Raw genomic sequence first — 17,734 nt, 5'->3', positions numbered from 1 at the left:
AAATAAAACGATATTACGCCCATGTTTGAGCTTCAATTTTTCTCAAATTCATTTTCAACCACACATTACTCCATAAAATAACTTTACAAGCAAACCCAAAAGTTTTCACTACTTTTTAACTATACATTCATAAAAAAATCTCTGTTACAAAAATCTATTTATCTCCAAAAATGGGGCTCAAACACAAGCTACATGGTATACATTACCTGTCGGACACCCCTACATGCACACCGAACCTTACAGTTCAGCCCCCTCATATGGGGGGGTGGGACCCGCTCATTAATTGGGCATGGACCCCTCTCCTGATGTAAGGGGAGTGTACACCGAGCAAGGGGCTTTATTCTTACCAGTCAGTGTTTCTAGCAAAACCATTTCAGGCAGCAGAACAGATTAACAAATCGGAAGAAAACAGATGCAATTATTTATAGTTTCACATAACCTTGCACTGAAATCAAATACTTCAATTTTTTCATTAATAAGAAGCTTTCTTCGATTATTTTTCGGTTCTTTTTTGCTTTACTTTTCCAGTAAAGTCACGAACCATACAAGGAATTGCGACCACTAGTGACCTTCATATCCTGTCTCAGTGAGCAGGCTGAAGTAGTGAAACAGAGGAAAGGGGCACAAGTAGATGTTTTTGGGAAAAAAATAAAAAGAAGATTTAGTAGGGAACCAATAAACTTCCAAAGATTTACACAAATTTAGAAAAATTTCAACATATTTGACCAACAATTCATCCAAAAATGATGGTTTTGCGGAGGAAAAAATCGCCAAAGAAAAGGGATGAGACCTTCGGGAATCAAATGAGAGAGACAGGGCAGGTTTCAAATGCTAACCTCTAAACAACGCCGCTTTGCATGGGGGAAAAAGACAATTGAACAGTAACCCAAGACGAAATAAAATGAACAGTCTCTCCAGAAGTGCTCTTTTAACGTGCCAAGGATATCAAGGATCTCCATCGATAAGCTTCGGAAATAACTGGAAAAAAAATGTACAGATGAAGGCATAGAACAGAATCTGGTTGACCTGGAAAAGAGAAGTGAATATAATCTTTGAAATTCTCCGTTCTTCATTTAAAATAAAGAATCCATTGGATTAGCCAAATATAAAAACCATATATTTGAAAATAAAAGAACAAAACAGAGTCACTTGATTTCTCCCATCTTTTAACATAGTCATGATATAGAAGTCCTATTGTTTTTTGGCGAGTTTTGGAAAGCCAAACCCACTATTCTTACTTTATAATGATTGATTTACTAAGGTACAAATTTCAATACTATCCTTCTTAAACTATTTAAATCATATTTCAATTGATTGGCTATTGACATTTTAAAAATTTTTAAATAAAAGACGATGAGAAATCAATAAATGTTTCTTAATAAAAAATAAATAAATAAAAGCAAAAAAAATAGAGTCAAAACAGAAAGCATTATTGGAGCATATAAAAAGTCCCTAAATTTAAAGGTGCCCTCTAATCTCTATCATGCATGATATGCTTTTTATAAATAGCGAATCTCTTAGAGATGTTCTAAAACATTAGACTAAGGATGGCGCATGTAAAGAGAATAAGAAGACTTATGATGCTTTTTTCAATTATCAAAGTTTCATCAAATAAAGGGAGAAATGAGCAATTATGCTTTTTTCGATATCCCAGGACAATGAACTTTGCTTTCAACAAACCAAGTTCAGCAAGAGAAATTTCTATTAAGGATATAACAGACAAATTTTAATTAAATAAAGAAGAACAAGAGAACAAACCGTGAAAGCTGAAAGCCACTTGATCAGTGGTTATAACTTCCATTCCCCAGCTTCAGTGAGCCTGGCGACAGTATATTTTTGTGATTAGAATGGTTTTCAATGTGTTAAAAGCCATTGCTATAGTCATTGAGATTATCCCTAGCAGATTCTGAACGCTCTCTTTTGCTATTCCACTGCTCTATTTTGCCCTTCTTTCCACACTGATTTCCCTAACTGGACTCCTGTTTCTCCTTCACCCACGGCTTCTGCTTCTTCCACCTCCGCAACCTGGACTTCTGCATCTAGGCCGGCCTTTATGATGGTGGTGGTGGTCGTTTCTTCTTCCAGAACCATGGCAAGTGAATGCTCCTCATAATCATGCGCATGAGAACTACAGCTTCTGCTTCTATTGTGGCTATGCCTCCGTTTACTCCTCCCAAATAAATTCCCACTCAGCTCTCTTCAACCAATAGACTAAATAAATTGGCAACCTACATCGTGAAAGGGAAGAGGACACTTCAATTTCAAAGTAACCTGCTTATCTTTTTCAGATGCATGAAATTGCAGTATCCACCTTGATTGCATTCATTTTCCTCATACTGTCTGAAAGTGGCATCACGAAGATCCGTCACAGGGGAGAGTCAATAAAAATGGGACGCCCTAAAAATTTCAATATTTATTCGGGTAATCGAGAATGAAATCAAGCAGACAATAATAATTTAATGCAACTGTTTGCCAGTGTTACAAAGAGATGCAAGTCAAATAATAGAGTGAACCAGTTAATAAATAAATATGAAAATGGACTTTTTTTTTTGTTTGTATTTTCTGAAAAAATTCGGTCCTTCAACTTGTAAGCGTCTGTTCCTCTTCCACCATTGCAGTTCAATTTTAAACTTCCTTCAACAAGCAAGTCTAGTCACAAGTCCAGAACTTCTATATCTACATCTTCCATCGAATTAATTACATACAACCAGAATGTTTTCTAAACAAGCTCGTAAGACACATCCTGCCATTTTAGTTTTTGATCAAATTACTCAGCGCAATTTACAAAAACTATTAGAGCTCGGAACATTGCTAGGTATATCTATTGGATATCAGGGATTGAAAACAACTTTAGAACACCCCTGTGCTCCATCCTTCCGCATCCCACCCCTCAAAAAATGAGAAAAAGATAAAGAAAATGATAATGATAATGAAAATGATAATAATAATAATAATAATAATAATGATGATGATGATGATGATGATGATGATAATAATAATAATAATAATAATTTTGACCTTTTGTCACAAAGAATGGACACTTTTGAAGGGTGATCTAGTTATAGATCAGATTATAATCCAGACAAAAACATTGCTATTGCTTTATCCACAAATTAAAAGAATGACACAAAATCTTACACCTAAAACCACTATAATATCTCTTTGAGATAAATGATGCATAACACAATGAATAGAACTAGAATGCATAAAACCTTCTGCTAAGATTCTGAAGTGGACTGGCAGCATAGTCTTCATCTCTAAATCGGAAGTGAAAATTAGTAACTATGAGATCAGCCTAGATATTGCAGATGTAAAGGCCTTAAAGATGTTCATATTTGCTCAGCTCCTCAAACAAATCATCAGAGAAATCCTTTACGTTAAAAAATCACCATTAAATAAAGTAATGTTGAATTTTGCAAAGAAATACAGGATATTCAGCCGGCTCAATAAAAATATGATCCATGGCAGAAGACATTAAATTTTTTAACATACATACGGTAAGATAGGATCTCAAGTCTCCTGCATTTTCAAACTTAAATTAGTTTTATCCAAAGAGTAAAACATGGATATCCCATCCCCTCCCTCGCTCCCTCCCTCCACATCCACCCCTCCACCCACCCCCAAAACAAAAAAAAAAAAAAAAAAAAAACACAAAAACCAATTTATTTGTGTGGTTTATCCACTAACAAAGCATTGGTCAGTCGCCAATGAAAATCAGCTCAAAACTTCTCAAGTTAGTCATACTAGTTAAACAACACAAAAGAAACTATGCACTTACTAGTTACTCCTACACCTTGAATATCTAATATCAACAGCTAATTACTCTGGTGCCATGAACTCAGCACAAAAAGCAACTCAGCAGTTTAATAGGGTCAAAAAATACCAAGCATATATCAGTCTCCCACAGATCAGAGACGAAGACACATGAAGCATGCAAATCAACTTCATTAAAAAGAACATCCTTGTAGACAGATGTATGAGTATCCACTACACGTTTTCCATTATGCCCACTTAGTTATTTACAATATTCTGAGAATACTCTTCCCAACCATGTTCATTTACTATAATCATAGTTTAAATGGGCTTAATCAGAAACAGAAGCATTTTTTAAGAGAGGCATAATCCCCAAGACATAAAGATAAAATGTTTAAAATATTATAAACTTATAAAAAATGCTGCTAATAAATGATAAACCATCTTACAAAGTCCACAATAAAACAACAAACTTAGAAGTCTAACTTGCAGGCAAATACAAAAAAGATTAATGAAGTATGACAGAGAAAATTATAAGATAGTAATCATGAAACAAAACCGGGATAGGATCTTGAGGGAATCTCAACACCATCCTCCTTATCACCATTATTTTCTCCTCACCCGTCATCCTCCACTAGCTATTGTGTATTCTCCTTCCCTTTCCCTTTGATGTAAATAAAGATAAAAAAAGGAAATGAAAATGCTCTTATACAAAAATGAGTGTGAGTGTTTAAGACTCTTGTCCATCAAGAAGAGTGCAAAAACTAGAGAGTAAACCAGCAAAAGAAATCAATTTTATCATTGGGCATTAATCATTGACAAGAAGTTGTAGTACTCCGAATAAGGTCTTTCCTGTTATTAATTTGAAAAGGTTAAAAGTATTTTACAATATTCAAAAAAGTGTAAAGCATGGTCAGTAGTGGAGACCAAGTTTCAAGCATTACAAGCCTAAGCAAGGCCAAGGAGTAAAAAAGAAAAAAAAAAAAAAAAAAAAAAAAAAAAAAAAAAAAAAAAAAGTTACTGATTTTTAATATTATTATTTTATTAAATACTTAATCATTCTAAAAATCATTTAATAATTAGAATAATGCACACCAAATATTTAAAATTATAAAATACTATAATTTCTTAGTAATTCATACTTTAGTCAATTATACAGTTTTTAAGTTTTAGAACTACAAAAACGAAACTATTTTTCATAGTTTCAACTTTTAACTAGACAAGTCCTACTTATCAAATTTATAAAAACTCACATATACTTTCGAAGTTTCTAACAAAAGAATAAGTCTCAAAATCATAATTACATAATATAGATAGTACCATAGATTAAATCTTATCTAAATCTTTATTGGATAAATTCATTTTTAACTTTTATATAAATAAAGTCATTTAAAAACTTGAAATTAAAGTCAAATAAAAGCCTTTAAAAAAGTGGGGAAATATTTATATAAGTTAATAAACTAAAATCAAATAAAAAGTTTTTTTTTTAAAAAAAGGAAAAAAATAAAAAAATAAAAATTTAATAAAGGGTCCCTAGGCACGTCTGGGCACATCTAGTCAAGCAACATTCGACCGCTTAATTAGTGCTCACTGTCAAGGCAAAGCGTTTTGCCCACGCCATGTGCTTTGATGATGCCTATACAAGCTTTTTAGAACACTGGCATTTTATACTGTAGCTAATCCAATAGCTAAATGAGATATGTAAACATGCATGAACTAACAGTATGTCGGATTCACATCTAGAATACAACAGCCTTTGCCAGCATAAATGGTAATGGTCGGTAAACTCGTCAATATGTATAACTTCTCATTGCAGCACGGAAGTTTAATTTATTACCTGTGCCACTTTTTTGCAATAAACTGCCAATGCTGAACTACTAAAACGTAGTAACATTCCTGGACTACATTATAGCAACCGTAGAAAAATCCTTATCAATACTCCACTCATCCACTCCTTTAACGCTCATCTTGGAGCAGACAATCTCAGCCTCTTTTGATTTTCCTTCTTCTCTGAGGCCCGAGATTAGCTGGTTACAAATGGAAATATTTGGTAGAAAACCATCTTTCAGCATTTCGGTGTACCAAACGTATGCCCCATCAATATCCTTAAACTTGATATGTCCCTCAATCAATATGTTAAAAGTGTCGTCCTTGGGAACCAATCCTCTTTCTTTCATGCCATCAAAAAGATCCTTTGCTTCCGCAAACTTCCTTTCTTCTAATCGTCCCATAATCAAGCCATTATATGTCTTATTGTTAGGGGTAATTCCCAGATTTAGCATCTCACTATGTAAGGAAAATGCCTTATGAACATCTCCATGCACTACACAGCAATGAATGAGCTCATTGTATGCAACTCGATCTGGAGTCACGTTCATTTGGGCCATTTCTTGAATAATTTTCTCTACAAGATGTAGTCCTTCCCTTTTACAAATGCTTATTAGAGGATGATATGTGTTTAATGTAGGTTTTAAGCCTGATGTTTTCATCTTTTCATACAACTCCAAACACTTCTCAGTTTCAGCTGCATTTGAATACCCATAGATTAAGGTATTGTATGTGATAATGTCTGGACTTAAACCTTTATTTGCAATCTGACAGGCTAAGTCTTCAGCTTCCGCAAACTTACCCTTTTTGCAGAGCCCATTAATGAGTACATTGTATGTCACAAGGGTAGGGCTTATATCACTTCTTAACATCTCCTCAAAACATTTAAAAGCATCTCTTATATTTCCTCTGGTGCAATGACCATCTATAAGTATATTATATATCTGCACATTTGGCCAAATGCTTCTATTCAGCATATCCTTAAAAAGCACTTCGGCTTCAAGAAGTCGCCCATCCTTGCATAAACAATTTAATAGAGAACCATAGGATATGACATTAGGCTTCAACCCATTATTTTCCATTTCCTCAAGAATTTGTAAACACTTCTCAAACTGACAACTCCGGCCATAGCCGTCAATTAGAATGTTATACGACTGCACACTTGGACAAATCCCCTTCTCCCTCATCTTCTTAAACCACTCATTGGCATCATCCATCTTACACAACTCACAGAACTTGTTGATTACTGAATTGAATGTGATGCAACTTGGTTTCACCCCAAAATTTTCCATTTCTTCTACAACAGAAAGTGCCTTGTCCATATCACCCACTTTACAATATCCATTCACCATGGTGTTCAATATCACCTCCGTCAAAACAACCCCATTTTCCTTCAGCTTCTTCAAAACCTCCTCGGCCTTATCCATATTCCCTTCCTTGCAGAAGCCATTCAACAAAATGCTACAAGTGTACTCATTAATCCTCACCCCTTTCTTTACAGCCTCTTCATACAACGCCATTGAAGCCTCTGCATTTCCACATCGTGAATGCCCATCAAACAGTATACTATACGTGAACCCATCAGGCACAAACCCAATCAGCTCCATTTCCTCCATAATTCTATTTGCCTCCACCATCCTCCCCATTCTACAAACCCCACCAAGCAACGTATTATATGTAACAATATTGGGCTCCACATTGTCAATTTTCATCTTTTCCTTCAAATTAAATGCAAAATCTAAATCGCCCATTTTACAATACCCATCTATAAGACTATTATAAGTAACTCTATTTGGCACCACTCTGCTCTTGAGCATTTCATCGAAGAGCTTCTGAGCCTCATAAACTCTCTTCGCTTTGCATAATCCTCCAATCAAGACATTATATACAAATCCATTAGGATTCAAACCACATTTTTTCATCTGATTCATCAACTCCAAGCCCCTTTTCAAACCCCCCAACTTCACCGCAGATTGTATAGCTTTCCCATAACTAAATTTATCTACCCAAATACCAGAATCAACAACATCAGCAAATATCTCGAGCGTCTTCTCAAATTGATTTGAACCCACCAAAGATTCCAGAAACAAATTAAAAGCGGAAAGGGAAGGAAAATTACCATCTTTCCGTATTAAATTGTAGAGTTGGGTGGCCTCATTGGGGAGCTTTGAATCAGCATAGACTGACAAAATAGTGTCATTGAAAACGGGTTCTTTGCTGGAGGATTGAGAGTAAAGAGAGTAGAGTTGCGAAACTGAATGCGAAGAAATTAGTTTTTTGAGGAGACTCTTTGCAGTCTCAGTCCGTTTCTGCTGGAGCAGTATCCGGATCTTTCGAATCTCCTCTTGCATTCGGACTAGGGTTGTCGGATCCTTGGAGGAGCAGAGGTTGAGGTTAGGTTAACTGCTGCGTAGAAAGATGGGGGGAAATGAGAAAGTAAGCCCCGGTTCGGCCTTTCTTTTCTTTTTTTATTTCAAAATTTAATGGTTGGAATAATTTTATTTTATTATTATATATATATTTTTTAGAATATGTAATTGAAAAAGGAGGAAAAATTTTCGAGGTGTAATATTATTTTATGAAAGATTGTATACTTAAAAATAAGATAGAAAAAAATAAAAGAGAAATGGGGGCCAAATAGTGGCTAAATACAGTTTATTTTGTTGCATGTACGTGAAAATAATATATTAGTAGCTGCTAATTACCACCGTAAGGTTAAACGGACATCAATAATCAGTAGAGAGCCTAGAAAGGATTTCACAAAGTGACATCAAAGTTGACATCCAAGTGTACAATTTTGCTTACAAGTACTTTAGTGTACAAATAGCAAAATTCATCTAAAATATACTTGTTGTAAATCAATATTTACATATTCTTTTTACGGTTTGATGAGGGGTCAAAAAATTTATATATATATATATAGAACAGCTGAGAATGTTAATGTTAATAAGACTATTTGTCATGTTAACATAATAATTTAATTTCTAAAAAGTTTAGGTGAATGTGAATTTAAACTCGGTCTCTTTCATTTTCTTTTTTCTTTTTTTTTTAAAAGAAACAATAAGCACATATTTAATAGGATTAAAATTTAAATTTTAGAGGACTCGGTAATTTTTCAATCATGTACTTTTATCAAATTATACTAAAAACCTAATTTTAATTTCTATTAATAGAAACTATAATTTTTGGTAGGAAATTTGTTTTTAAAAAATAGCCAAAATATATCTTTTCTATTAAAGGAAAATATGCCAAAAGGAGGGGGAAAACGACATCACATTGCAATCGTCCGTGACTTCAATTGTTCTTGTATTGAGTACCTGATCGAGAATAAAAATTGTATATGCTAACTAGCATCCTAAAATTTTTTTTTTTTTTTTACAAGGTGTCCTATTCTAGACTAATCTTTGGGTCTGTGATCCGGCCCCTCTTCACACAGTCCGGTTAATCGCAGGATGTGCCTCCAACTGGCCAGGGTCCGAGCGCTCCCCACCTGGTCTGACAAAGTGCCAAGCAAGCCAATCCAAGTTGCACCTTGCCTTCCAAGAATAATCCTTGCCTTCCAAGTTCTCACTTGCCTTCCAAGAATAAATCCTTGCCTTCCAAATGTTCCCTTGCCTTCCAAGAATAAATCATTGCCTTCCAAGAGCCCCATGTTTCGAACTCACGACCTCTGCTCTGCCAGGTTTGACAGTGTCCGTCCTTTGCCAGTGGAGAAGTGCCCTGGGGGGCAGCATCCTAAAATTTTCTTCTTCGCCTTGTGGGCGTAGTAAAAAAACATTTTTTTTTCTTATGTGGAATATTTTCTTCGATACTTTGGGATTGTCTTTGCAGTTTTGAAGATTCTTTTGTTGTTTTCCTTTATCTCTATAAAAATGTGTTTGATTGATTTTGTTTTTCATGAAAAATATCATTCTTCCACTTAAATTTCTACTTTTCGGATGTTTAATTGATATTTTATTTCATAAAAGAATATTTTCAAAAGTTTGTTATATGATCATATTTTTATCAAAAATAAGGAAAATATTTTCTTTAGGGAGTAATAGACTTTTATTTTTCAGGTAATTCGTTTTTTTTTTCTCTAATCTATTCACCAATAAAAGATAGACATGTATAATATTTTGTAGATTAAAAATTAAATCAATCAAACATATTTAATTAATAAATTTTATGCAAATAAGATTTATTCAATTCAATTAGCAAGAACTTGTGTGTGTTTTTTTTCCATAACAATTTCATGGTACTAATCAAACATACCCTTTTTATTTCCAATATTTTTTCGAACGTGAATTACGTGCACAAATCAAGAAATTGGTTTCGACTCCCAATATTTTTATATTTCAATAATGTAAAAATACTAGGAACAAAGATAAAGATCAGTATATTGTGAGAATTTGAGAGAATGCGTATACACTTTTGTAGGACTTGACAAAATTACCTAATCGAACCGATCGAATCGCACCTGAACTGAACTAAATCGAACCGAGCAGTTTGTATTAAGTTAAATACCAAAACAAGTATCTAAATTGAGAGCTGACATGTTTGGTTCAGTTCTCAGTTATAGATCAAGAATCAACCGAGAACCGAATAAGAACTACATCTTCCTAATTTTTTTTTTATCTTAAGTCAAATTATTTTATTTTTTCTAAATAAATTTTTTAATTAATTAATTAAACCCAAACCCAAACTATGATTTCCCTACTTCTAATTTTCAACTCATGCACAAGCCCTACTTAATCATATTGGCTTAAATTTTACCCAGATCTCTTATTCAATTGTAGTGTCGTTTATGACGTTATGGGGAAATCATATTGGAAGCTCGGTTGCACATCTCTTCATTATTGTGTGATCGCTATCTTTCTCTTTATGTGATTTTAATAATCAAATTTATTAACAAATCAACAAAGAGAAGCGCAAAAAATATCGAGATTCGACTAAGTTATTTTGCAAGAGCTAAAATTGAACATGTCATTGATTAAATTAATATAGCATTGTTGCAAATATTAAAAAAATTAATTATTGTACGTAAACTCAGAAGTCAAATGGAACTGAACTGAACCGAACCGAACCAAATCAAATGGAATCGAAACCGAACGGTTCTATAATTAAATTTGGACTTGACCGTTCCCTTTACTAAATAATCGAAAGTTTGAGTTCGGTTCGGTTCGGCTTTCTTTAGAACCGAACTGAACTTGACCATTTCCAGTTTTACACATATAAATTAAATTTATGTGATCCATTTTTCAAAACTTTTGAGTGCACAAGGTATTTGACTATTTAGACTTGTACTTCTCCTGCAAAAAGTTTATGCATATTAGTTATGTGGAGCAATGAGATCATTTTCCAATAGAGGACTAATAACCTCAAGAGTAATGTGATATATAACATGTGTATTTAATCATGTAGCTCGAGAAGCATGTAAATGTCGACATTTTTCCTCCAATAGTAATATAACTATGCTTGAGGCTAGAACATAAAGTCATGAACTCTTTGAGGGTTATGAAGTATGGAAATAGATCAAATTTCAATTTGGGGCAATTGATACGGATGTTACTAAAAATCTATACTTGAGAAATCTCGAGCTTCGAGGAGGAAGATAAATACTAACAAAATCTCTAATACCTATAACACAGGCGTCGAGGTGCGTCCTCGTCTCCCTTCAAAGAGTGAAGTTCAGGCTGACGCAATTAGGACATACCAGGTAGGATATGGGGGAAGTAGACCCCTATTAAGCCAAGCAACCAAGGATAGGATGTAGGCCAAGTGAATATCTCGAGATCAGTAAGACTCGAGGACTTCCATATTGCAAGTCACAAAACTGAGGAATGTAGTACTCAAGGATAATGGTGTCGAGGTACGCATGATTGATAAAATACATGCTTGGGAATAAGGTGATTGGGTTTTGCGAGTTTCATCCACAACAAATACTATAAACTGTTTAAAGCAATAAATACTCGGAGGTAATATGTTAATCTTAAAATACCATATGATTTTTTCCTAATTAAAATAAATGAGGCACTTGTTATGGCACTGTTTCTATTGAGTCATGCTCAGATATTGTTTGCTATTTTTTTTTATTATGCGTTATACTTCACACGTAACCATCGTTTTCATTTCTTTTTCTTCTCTTTATTAACTTTCACATGCAACTATCGTTTTCATTTCTCTTTCATCTTTCTGTCTTTTCTATTCTTCACACAACTATCCACGCACTTTACTCCATTTCCCCCACACAAACAAGACTTCTTCTTTTTCTTCTCTATTTTAAGAATTTTCTAATAAAAAATTTATTTGTCCTTTTTTCATTGAATTTACAGTACAAAACGATATTGTTTTCCTATATTGAATGACAGAATGACACCGTTTTCTTACATTAATATGATAAAAGGATTGAATATATATATTTATATATAATTATAGAAAAATATTAATAATTTAATTTATAATAATTAAATCTTGATCAATGTATGTTATATTCACTCACTACCTTAATATTGAGATGAATTTTTTTTCTAGAAATGGAGAAAATCTAGTGACACGACTCATCCCGAATCACCTTTGTAGACCTGAATGTGACGTACATCGATAATAGATGCTGACTAGATGTCAAATTTATCACCAAAACTGACTAAGAGTTACTTTGAAAATGCACAAAAATCAAATGTTTATATAAAACATAATGCGATGGGCTCAAATTATTTACTTTGTGCTTCATTAATATAAGTTATAACACCCAACATATTGTGTGGCTCTCATTCCGAAATTATTAGGTTCTTATAGCTAAAAAGAATCAATTGCTACATGTAAGAAAAATCGTGAAAAAATATAGGAGTTGATAGCCCAGTAAGTCTAGTTCGAAAATAAATATACTTTTTCATTTTACATTTTTATCGAAAATCGAATTCATAAAATTAAATCATTCACAAGATAACATTATATAATTATAATCAAAACATGAGATATCCACATAACATCATAAAATATCATCTCAAATCATGATATAAACATAAGCTAGTAATCATACTATAATCTCATCACATTAAATGTACTGAAAAAATTCACAAAAAAATGTACTATTTGACTGAAATATGTAATCCGTCCATCGGGCTAAGAATTTTCGCCACGCCTTTGGCCTCCTCTTTGAATGAAAGCTAGTCTCAAAACCTCTAGTAATCAATTCTAGAACACGGCCAAGTCCCCTCTGTGAACTATATGTGTATGATCAAGACCAAAGTTAGGTTAAGACCTCTCCGTGTAGGATAGAACATGATCAAAGCTCCTCTGTGAACTAGAAGAAGTATATAATCATGGGTACTCTTTTGACCAATCTTAATATTACATGTCTTACATACCAAACAAATCTCAATATTACATATCTTAGGTACCAAGTCACAAATGTGCCATAAATAATCTTTGGGATTCTACATGTATCATGATAAAGGAGATTTCCATAATAATCATATAGTCGAACACATAATTGCACATAATTTGACAATATACTTAATTTATAAATATTTTAAAAATATTTATATTTTTCCACTCACATAAATATGTTCGCAAAATCAACTCGGTTGGTAAGTTGTCCCAATATCTGAATCGCCACATGAAATATAATATAATTTTTAAATCAACAATTAATTATTTTAAGTAATTTCAATAATTAAATAGGCGATACTCAAACTTAATCATTTCATATTTTAGCGATTTTTAAAGTCTCTTTAATCACTAAAACTAATTTTTCTTTCATTTAACTCAATTTCATAGCTTATTATACTTAATTCCTTCAATAAAATTAAATTTAATATAACAATCTAACAAGTATAAAATTAAGCATAACTTGACAATAATTAACTTTTTACTTACTTTTCAAAATTGAAAAATTCAAATCTAATAGTATAGACCACTTGTTTTCTAACACTTTCACAAAAAATTTCTAATTTTTTCTTTCTTCTTCTTCTTTTTTCCCCCTCTTTTCTTTTTCTCTCTGCTTCGGCTTCTTCACGGTTGTGGGTGTTTGATAAGTATGTTTTTACACACGTATTTGGTTCACAAACATAACTTAAACATGGATAAAATGGTTGAATTGTGGTTTAATCCTATTAAATTCATGAAATGTAGGTATTTCAATGGAAATTGTGGAATCCAGGAGAAAAGAGCCGAAAAAGGACCAAAAGGCAACAAATTGATAGTTCGAGGACCAAAGGTGCAAATATTGAGAAGTTGAGCTAAATGCAAAACGAGAGTAAAAACATGCCAAGTATGAGCTCAATGACAAAGCAAAACAATTGGAAGAAGAAAGTATTGAAGATGAACTGAAATGAAGACAATTGAAAGTTGGAGGACTAAAGTGCAAATACTCAAAAGATGTGCCGAATGAGTGGCATGAGATTTGATGGTGTCAATCATCAATTGGAAGATAAAATTTGTTGAAAAGATGAAGAAATCGAAGAAAGAAGTCAAGAGAAGCAACAAGGAAGTTCAGGGACCAAAATGTAAAAATCACATAGATGGTTATATCTATGCGACCGCATAGTGTAACCATCTATGCGGTCGCATAGATGGAGGCAGGGAAAATAGTTGGCCAGTTCATTTGATCTATGCGACCGCATAGGTTCCTTTTATGCGGTCGCATAGATGAAAGTTCGGGGGATTTTCTGCAGTTTTCTTTTTCGATCCCAACTCCTTTCTTACCTAATTTGGGCACGCTATATATACCCTAAAACACGTCCAGAACTAGGGTAGACGATTTTGGGAGAAAAGAGGCACACAATAACATCAAGATCAAAGAAGTTATGCAAGAAGAAGGAGGATTTCATCAAGATTGAAGATTTCAAGCAACAATTGTAATAGGGTGATGTCTTCTCCTTTATTGAATCTTTGTAATTTTCTTCAAAACATGATAGGCTAATTTTTTTTGTTCATTAGGAATTTGATGAACCTTTTGGTGATTTAAATTTCCATTATTTCATTAATTCAACAATAGTTTCGATTGGACAAATGTTTGATTTATATGATTTGAATGCTTCCATAATTATTTGGCCAATTGTTATGTGATTGTAGATGATTTGTTCTTTGCATTCGAAAGAAGGGGAATAAATTCGATAGAATATAAATTGACATAGAGTCCGATAGGGGATGGAAACTTACCTCTATGCTTTATGCAATTCATGAAGATGTTCATAAAAAAGTCATGCATTCTTGTACATTGCATCATCCATAGAAATATAGGCTGGTGGTGTGTAAGAGTAGATTCAATATATATCGAGAGAGTGTATTGAATAATTTAGGAACATTGAATTGGCATTTTGTTCCATCGATTCGTTGAATTTGTGAAATTAGAGTTTTTAATAGTCAATTGGGGATTCGAGTTCTTAATGATTTCATTTCGATTCATTTCAATACATTAGTTCTAAAATTGCATATTTACATTTCAGTTGCGTGTTTATTTCATTCGATTGGTGAAATTTCGAAATTAGGGTTTCCAATTTTGAAATTAGGGTTTTCTTTGCAATTAGGGTTTTAAATTGGGGATTTCTTCCAAAATTAGGGCTTTTCACATTTAAACCAAATTTTCATTCAATTAGATTCGGTTAAGGTCACATTAGTGTAATTAGAGCTAATTCAATCCTCGTGGGAATGATACTTGGACTCATAATCCATTTTACTACTTGTTAACGAACCGTACACTTGCGGTAGGTTTTAAAATCGAAAAGAAATATTTCGCGAGCAGTGTTTGTGTGTGTAAAAATGGATTTGTATGTAGAATTGAATGGATTGGAACTTGGGCATCGCCTCCCTATTTTTATTTTTTTAAATTCTTTTTTTTGTATGATATGTTTGACTTTTTTTTTGTCTTATTAAATTAATGTATTACAAAACTCACTCCTTTAAAAGAAATTCAATTGATCAAGTACAAAAAAACTATAGATACTGAGAACACATCTGCTCTTCACTTTTCTATATTGCTTCTTCCATAACATGATTTCCCCATAAGATTTTAACCAAAGAAATAGTCTTACTTCGCAATACTTGATTCACTCTGTCCAATATTTGAATTGGTTCTTCCTCATATGTAAGATTTTCTTTCTCTTTTAGCTCCATCGATAATCTTGTAGCATGAGTTAAATCTGACGTCTATTTAGTAAGCCTCGAACAGATGGAATTTATGTTGAACCAATACCTTAAATATCATCGTATTGATTAATATGTGATATTTTTAGTTTTTCATTTTATCACATAACAATAATATATGCACAGCTTCAAGTTCAGCTCATTTTCGAATAAAAATGTACCTTAACTTCATGTGGTCGGTAAGTATTGATCTTCCCACCATGTTATAATGCCACAATTCATATATGTCCAGGGACGGATCCACGACCGGGCTATAAAATTTCAAATCGGGCTACTACGTAGAAAAAAAAATTTTTACACAAAAAAAACTGATTTTTTACCCAAAAAAACTAAAAAATACCTTAAAAAAAACTCTTGGACCTGGGGGGGGGCTACAGCCCAGCCCATCCCCCCTATATCCGTCTCCGTATATGTCAATCCCAATATAACGAACCATATATCATGATTTAATCATATCTCTTTAACAATCTACAACATAATCCATATTTTATCATTCCACTTATAGAACATTTTCAAAACCATATTATAAATCATTATCGTGAATCAATCATTATCATCTTTACATATAAGAGCAAATATTTTCTAAAAATTTCCTGATAGAAATACTTTTGACATTTCTATACATATACAAACTCTGTTCTTTCTTTCTATGAAGGGACAATAATAATATTTAATCCATGAAGTAGAGTAGGGAAGGAGCATCGCAACTCTTGCTTCGTCATATTGACATCCCTATTTTAAGTATTTGCGTTGAGAAAAGGAATGAAGAATTGACAAAAATGGACCTAGCCGCGAAGCTTAGTCATAAGTGGCTGTTTGAGATTGAGAGGAAAGAAAGCTGTTAGAGGTGAAGGAACTCCACTCTCATCTAAGCAAGTGCCTCCGCAGGCACTGAAGCAATAGGTGAATATGCTTTTCATTCACCACTAACGTCGATAGAGACTACTACTGTCGAATTCAGTTGAACCAACCTTTGCTTTCTTGCATCTCGAAACTGATTCAATGTATACTATCTCCTATCTTATACGAGATAGCTTTCCCAAGGATTCTTACTAAAAAGAAATTAACATAGAAAGCGACTAGAATTCACATTAGGAATAGGGGTTGATAAAAAGGAAATCATTATGCAACAGTTTATGATTTTCAAAGAAATAGGGACAGGTAGAGGCAATGACATATCAAATTTCTCTTGTTTCCCTTTGAGCAGATCAGAGTTGATGACAAGAGAGAGACCAATTAATTAGGGTGCTTGAGAATGCTCTCTAACTTGGATAGTTGCACAAAAAAGGGGAAACCCCAATTCAACTTAATGCAAGGGCTTGTTGCAGATCGGGCGTAAAAGCATGGAATTCTGCCTAACTAAGTTTGATCGGGCCTAAAGCCTATACTTTTATGTATGGATACCTCGCTTCGCCTGTTTAGAAGACAACAAGGCCCCTTTCTTTTTGGAATGGTGTGCTTTCATACCATTTATGGGATGTAGTGTTCACTTAAATATTATTTTAGAATTTTTATGTAAATAATTTTTTAAGTGATTGAACTGCTTTTATTTATTATTTAATATAATTTTTATATTTTTAGAAAATTTTATAATTTATAATTTTAGTTTTTGAATTCATTTTTCTTGATTTTTAAAATTTTTTTTAACTTTTAATCATTAGAATCTTATATTTTATTTCTAAAATTTTCATTTTTCAAAATTTAATTTAAACACTTGTTTTCTATGTTTTGAGCATTTTCAGAATACTGAAATTACTCAAAATGTCAAAAATGCATTTTGAGTTTTATATTATAAGTTTATCATTGTTTTCAAAAATGTATTGTCAGAAATACTGACCAAAGGCATTTTCGGTGTTTTGCAGAACTAAGAACTGAAATGACTTGAAAACAGCAAACTTAACCCTTACTATTCCAAAAATACATTTGTTTTCCTAAAATACATTTTTAATTGAGCCCGACATATGTATAACAATATAGAGAAGTAGGTGTCTATCTACTTGTGACTCGATCAAGTTGAGAGAGTTGA

The 17,734-nt window shown here is 33.0% G+C and overlaps 1 protein-coding gene across 6 annotated transcripts; it reads right to left on the bottom strand.

Annotated features, from left to right (window-relative positions):
- Window positions 1–7,990, bottom strand: LOC111391227 (pentatricopeptide repeat-containing protein At5g12100, mitochondrial-like). Of its 6 annotated transcripts, none has more exons than XM_023016390.1 (5): window positions 5,591–7,990; window positions 3,213–3,370; window positions 1,759–2,397; window positions 460–1,026; window positions 2–359 (listed from the first exon to the last, which is right to left on the bottom strand). In XM_023016390.1, exon 1 carries the CDS (start codon window positions 7,929–7,931, stop codon window positions 5,655–5,657), a length of 2,277 nt encoding a protein of 758 aa, XP_022872158.1. In that variant the 5' UTR covers window positions 7,932–7,990; the 3' UTR covers window positions 2–359; window positions 460–1,026; window positions 1,759–2,397; window positions 3,213–3,370; window positions 5,591–5,654. The 6 variants fall into 6 exon arrangements, with proteins under 6 accessions (XP_022872159.1, XP_022872158.1, XP_022872161.1 ...); XM_023016393.1 differs by having other exon boundaries at window positions 2–1,026; window positions 1,759–2,197; window positions 2,272–2,397; XM_023016392.1 differs by having other exon boundaries at window positions 2–1,026; window positions 1,759–2,228; window positions 2,312–2,397.
- Between the last annotated feature and the right edge of the window lie 9,744 nt (window positions 7,991–17,734).

The sequence above is a fragment of the Olea europaea genome, unplaced genomic scaffold, assembly GCF_002742605.1.
Source record: "Olea europaea var. sylvestris unplaced genomic scaffold, O_europaea_v1 scaffold769, whole genome shotgun sequence".
Classification (NCBI taxonomy): Eukaryota; Viridiplantae; Streptophyta; class Magnoliopsida; order Lamiales; family Oleaceae; genus Olea; species Olea europaea.
This window is presented reverse-complemented; position numbering and strand designations above follow the sequence as displayed.